The sequence below is a fragment of the Triticum aestivum genome, chromosome 6D, assembly GCF_018294505.1.
Source record: "Triticum aestivum cultivar Chinese Spring chromosome 6D, IWGSC CS RefSeq v2.1, whole genome shotgun sequence".
NCBI classification, from domain to species: Eukaryota; Viridiplantae; Streptophyta; class Magnoliopsida; order Poales; family Poaceae; genus Triticum; species Triticum aestivum.
The window spans coordinates 480,512,295-480,518,294 of NC_057811.1; the positions used below are offsets into that span (position 1 = coordinate 480,512,295).

Here is a 6,000-nt window from a genome sequence, read left to right on the forward strand (position 1 = left end):
TGCAGCAAGGTGATGCATGCATTCCCTTGCTCTACTCCAGGGAACACATTGTCCACGGCCACTTCTAAACCTTTGCAGGCATCTGTATGAATTACCAACCCATTGGGATGTGCAATAGCACGGCGCAGATTATGCAAAAACCAAGTCCAGCTCTCCTCAAACTCTGTCTCTAGCACATTGTACGCAACTGGAAATACAAAACTGTGTGCATCAACTGCACAAGCTGCTACTAACTGTCCTTTAAACCTCCCTGTGAGAAAAGTAGCATCAATAGCCAAATAAGGCCCGCAGCCTGCCAAAAAACCCCGGCGACAAGCCTCAAAGCAGACAAAAACCCTCCTAAAGCATTCCTTGGTCTTTGTCACTCCCCTGAATGTGTACTCCACGGTGTGGTGGTCAATATCTACAATACTACCTGGGCTGGTCCTCTCCACTTCACCTTTGAATGAATACAACAATTGAAACCTTTCTTGCCAGTTACCATAAATAGAATCCATAGCATGTTGTTTACCATTGAACAACCTCATGTATTGTAAATCTATCTTGAACTTGTCTTTGATGTTCTTCTGCAATTCCTTTGGACCCACTTGCTAGTTTTCTTTCACCCACTTCTTTACTTCTTCTGCCACCCATCTTGACTTGGCTCTACTGATTGTATCCTTCCTAAGGGTTGATTCCTAGCATGTGTGCTTAAAAGGGTTCACTTTGACCTGAACATTCGTGCTATTTTGCATTTTAGATGCGAGCATCCTCCATGGACAACCCTCAGTCGGCAGTGCACTCTGTAACGTACTTGATCGCTCTTGTCAACTTTGAAAGTACGTTCTACCTTGATGCAGTATGTCACAAGTGCATTTCTACAATCAGTCATGGATGCAAGAAGGGTACCTTCTTCCATATGAGGTTTCAAAGGGTCCCATTCAACAACTGCAAGGTCTTCGTCCTCACCCACCGCATCATCATCCACACGGACTGCATTCTGAGCCTCATCTTGGTTTTCAGCCCGAGGTGCCCGTCGTAAATTCTGAATAACATCAGAATATAACTTCTCTTCATCAACCCCAGAATTGTAGGCATCAGGCTCCACTTCAAGGGGGACCCTACTGCCGGTGCCCACGCTTGTCGAGCCACCACGTTGTCGTGCACCAACTGAACTGTTCTGGCTAGAGCTGCCATTACGACGACTTGGTTCTCCCCAAGATGTTGCACCCGCCATCCTAGGTCCAAATGCCTGCTCAAGCACATCAATTTGCAGCCTCACATGAAAATCCTCTTTCTCCTTATGCCTCGCAAACATGATAGCCAGCTCTTCATCATTACTAACTGTCACCCATTTCTTTTCCCCATCATAATATTTGTATTCCACTTCATCAAGCAAACCCCAAGGATATTGGCTACAAATTACCTCCCCAAATTATCCGAAACTCCAATTACAAGCCACTGGAAACCGATAATCGAAACCTCCTTGGAATTTCTTCTTATTCTTTGCATTCAACATGTACCGGTCCCTTCTAATGTGCACAAAGAAAGCAAACCGCAACTCCATCCTAACCGACGAAAAATAGAGACGCAATCAGCACACTAACCGGGCAAACCAACTCGAATCGACTGTTCAAATGCACAACTAAACTCAATCTAAACAGGAGGCGTGACTTACCCTCGGGAACCCAGTCGTGGACGCGGCGGATCTCCAGCCCGATGATGCCTGCCTTGCCAAATACTCCGGGGTAGCCGCTGCTCGCCATTTCGCCCTGGGGTTCACCCTCGTACTTCAAACTGCTCCACCAGCCCCCCACCTATCAGCGCTCCGGCCGGGCGCACAGAAGGAGGCCGCGCCTCGGGTCGAGCAGGTGGCGGGCGCCCCACCAGTGGCGGCGCAGGAAGGTGGCGGGCGGAGTAGGTAGTGGTGGAGCAGGACGGCCGCGGCTGCGGTAGCGCAGCTGGTGGCGGCGCAGGTGCCGGCGGCGGCGCAGGACGGCCGGCCGGCAGACGTGATAGAGTGGGCGTCGATTTGGCAGGTTAGAACCCTAGGATTGATTTGGGGATTTTGTTGCACAGTCCCACATGTCAGCTCCGAACCCACGTCCACGCGGTCCCACGTGTAAGCTCCGGACCCACTACCACTAACGCCGGCTAAAATCTGGCCGTTTGGCCTCGTCATAGTAGCTGCGCATGGACTAGGGGAAAAACTGGGCACAATTCGCAACTGAGGGCAAAACTGTGGACACCACTGAGGGCAAAAGGATAATTAACCCTTTTTTTAATGGAAATTGACGAGGTTGTTTTCTATCTGTGAGTTAGTCTGTTATGTTTGCAAACTTTGTGGAACTTGTGGCAGTTTCTTTAATGGAAATCGACGAGGTGGCTAGTTGTGTCAAAAAAAAATATTCTTAACCGAATTGTTAGTAAAACCAATTTTCCAAAAAAACCTACTAAAACGAGTTTTGTTAAAACCAGGTGTTAATTTTCTTTATTCAAACAACCACTAAGAGTGTTCTAACAAGAAAATTGGTGATGTGTTGTTTTTGCTCATTTAGAGTGATGTACATCTTTGTTCAGAACCCCGCTGGCAAGACGATCCGCCTCAGGGTCGATCCATCAGATACTGGTTGATTACAACATCCAACATGTGTGGTGTTTGCCGGTTTCCCTTAATTAACTGTGCCATGTATGATTTTTGGGTCCGGTTTCCCTTATTAACTGGACCAATTATCTTCTAAATGCAATGCAGGAGCTCCCGCCCTTTGACGAGGCTCCGTAAAAAAAATCCAGCATGAATTGATCTACACTCAACCTTGAAGAGATGATGTAGATCTATGTGACTTATGGACAGGACCATCGCCCTCGACGTCGATAGCCGAGACGCCATCAACAGTGTGAAGAACTGAAGACAAGCGGTTGGAGGATGGGAACAACTTGGTGAACTACAGTACAACATTGGGAAGGAGTCCATCCTTCTTGTCGTCCTCCCGTGTATTAGATGAATGATGCAGATCTTGGTGAAGGCTCTGGATGGGAAGACCATCAGCCTCGAGGTTGGGAGCTTGGATACCCTAGAGTCCAAAATAGCAGCGCCTAACCTTTGCTGGCACGTACCTGTATGGCAGCCAGACCCTAGCGGACTGCAACATTGACAAGGAGTCTACCCTTCATATGGGGTCAGGCCTAGCATTCCAAGAACCAGTTTTACCTCAAGTATCCATGGAAATCGACGGGGCAAACCTCTCGTATACAACAATGCCAGGATTACCAAATTGTGATGAATAGAACAATGGCCGAGGGTACAATAGAATAATGTCTTCCAACTGCCAAATCCATAAAAGCCGGCAAAGTACATATAACTGCTGCCTAGTATACATGACTACATGAGAAGGTACTACAGACATACATAAGCAACCACATATAGTCAAATACAGTACATAACAAGCTGGCATGCACATAAACCACTGCTGCCTTGAGCTGTTGAGCATCCATAACTCGGGAGTACAGAGATACATAGCCCCTTAAAACAGTAATAACTTAGTAGAGCTGGCAATAACTTAAGAGATATGCGCTCATTCAACTTGACGCTCCTGAAGCACGCCTTCAACTTGACGCTCCTGAAGCACGACTTCATCTTTGTTGCATATCATAGAATCAGTGAAACCAAGTGCGACACCGGTAAAGAAATACTTCAACGTAAGTGTACGCATCTTGTTTGCAACCTCCCCATGTACATCAGAATATTGTCTTCAAAAGATGAACAAAACAATATGTTATATTTAACATCCCTATTGCAAGGTAGGAAAATTCGATAACCTGCTACTTAATTAAACATCACATGCTACTTACTTGATGATTTCTTCAGTTTGCTCACAATATTTGCCCAACACCTCTGCACTAGAGTGAAGATCCACATATGTAGCAGATTCAATATTGTTTCTTAGGAGAAGAGCCTTTTCAAGATCACTCTGCAATAGAATAGAGGAGCAATATGAGGCTGAGTATATAGCAACAAAGATACTACATTTAATCCTATAAGGATTAGCTTTGTACAAGTTCATAGCATGCTAATTCTTCCAGCTCCAGACAGAGCACTATATTAGATGTGCCTCAAATAAACCAATTCCAAAAGAAATATTAGAGGAGCTAGCTAGTTAATGTTGATCACCAAAGCAACCCACCAAGTTAGCTAACTTCAATTTCATTACCAAATACCCAGTACACCAGGCTACCTAATTTACGGAGTTACATACTCACTGTTCTGATTTTAATCCAAATATTTATCTACCATATGTGGAGCCAACTTTCTAGACACAATAGCATTCAAAAGAGGACTGCAACCAATGTCATTGGAATTATTAAACCCCTCTTGCTGGGAGTAAACGAATGTCCAGCACCGACCAAAAGGTAAAAGGAGAAACATTTTCATGACAATCTAATAGCCATAACTGATGAAAAGATGGTTACTTAAGTAAACACACAATTTGCATATGAATTTCAGTGTAATCTGTAACAGCCAAAGGCACATGTGAAAACCATGAGATTTGGACGGCAGATAGCTAATGCAGATGAAACAGTGCAAAAAAGGCAAGCCACAAGGATAGACTACGATGTTAATACTTAATTAGCGAGCCATGCGCGAATGAGAATGGTGTACATACGCTCTAAAGCCTAAAAATTGCTGCTTAACGAAACAAGCAACATGATGCAACAGCAAGACCTGAATTTGCAAAGGGTGCGACTTGAGGTACCGATCGGCGAAGGATAAAGATTCGAAATTGGGTAAATCGAAGAGACGAACTACCAATGGATTGGTGAACCATACGCATGCACACATTGATCACAAAACATATAGGTAGTGTCCTAGCTCTGCGTAGTAGGATGAACTGGTGATTTACTTGAGCGCGGTGTGGGAGACGGACGGAGCAAACCTTTGGAGGTGTGGAGTGGGAGATGGCCAGAGGACCCGGCGCAGGCGAAGCCCGAAGGGCGGCAGGCCCGGGGATCCGTATCTTGGCGGCCAGGTTGCGTAGCGCCGCCACCGCCATGGTTCGCCGCCGGCACGAGAGATCGATCTGGAACAGGGATGCGGCTAGGGTTCGAGATTGGGATTCCTCTTTCCTTGTGTCTCGTCCCCTGTCCGATATATAAAAGAGAGCGTGCCTGGCGGGCCGGGCTGTCCCCTTGGGCTGGGCTGGGCTGGCCTCGGTCCGTCTATTTTTCCCCCAAAATGCTAGCCCTACCCTTGTGTTTCACACAAAATCCTTCACATACCATGTTTAGGCGTGTGACGGCACGCGACGCATCTGCTGGATAGAGATCCGATCTTCCCTCTAGCTAGGGTTTATCTTCCTCTCGTCGCCCCGGCGTCGTTGAGATCCGATCATTCTCCCTGTCGTCGAGCTTGGGTCCTTGACTCGGCCAGAGCACGGGGGGGGGGGGGGGGGGGGGGGGGTTGATTGTTCCCTCGTCCCGAAGTTGGTTTTTACCATGAGGGGGCTAGGGTTTTTTTCCATCGTGGGCCTGCAAGATCTCTTTCCGCGGCGGCTATGGCGAACCAGGGCGATCCGTCGGCCTCGGGATCCAAGGGCAAGGGCAAGCTGGAATATCTGATGAAGAAATTGGCTCTCAATGAGGATGATCTGGATGATGTGATCTTCGAGGAAGAAGATGCCCTGTGGAGGAGGACCTTCGATGGATGATCTTAGTTCGAGTTCACATGGACAAGGGCTTTAGTACGTATTGGTTCTTCTGCAACATGAAGACGGCCTGGGATCTTGCTAGGCCAGCCAAGATCAAAACTCCAGAGGAGAATTTGTTCCATGTGCAATTTGGTTGCTTGGGGGATTGGGAGCGGGTCACACAGGGGGGCCATGGCACTTCAGGGGGAACCCTATGATTATCGCTCTGTATGACGACTACACAAAACCATCCTCGGTTGAGCTCTTCAAGTTTGAGATTTGGGCAAGGATCATTGATCTCCCGATTGCTTTCCATGGTAAAGTGAAGGCGCTGGCT

The 6,000-nt window shown here is 47.2% G+C and overlaps 1 protein-coding gene across 1 annotated transcript; it reads right to left on the bottom strand.

Moving 5' to 3' along the window:
* Positions 1–3,228: 3,228 nt before the first annotated feature.
* Positions 3,229–5,120, bottom strand: LOC123142167 (uncharacterized). Its single transcript, XM_044561169.1, has 3 exons — positions 4,914–5,120; positions 3,832–3,950; positions 3,229–3,729 (listed from the first exon to the last, which is right to left on the bottom strand). Exons 1-3 carry the CDS (start codon positions 5,028–5,030, stop codon positions 3,555–3,557), a joined length of 411 nt encoding a protein of 136 aa, XP_044417104.1. The 5' UTR covers positions 5,031–5,120; the 3' UTR covers positions 3,229–3,554.
* Between the last annotated feature and the right edge of the window lie 880 nt (positions 5,121–6,000).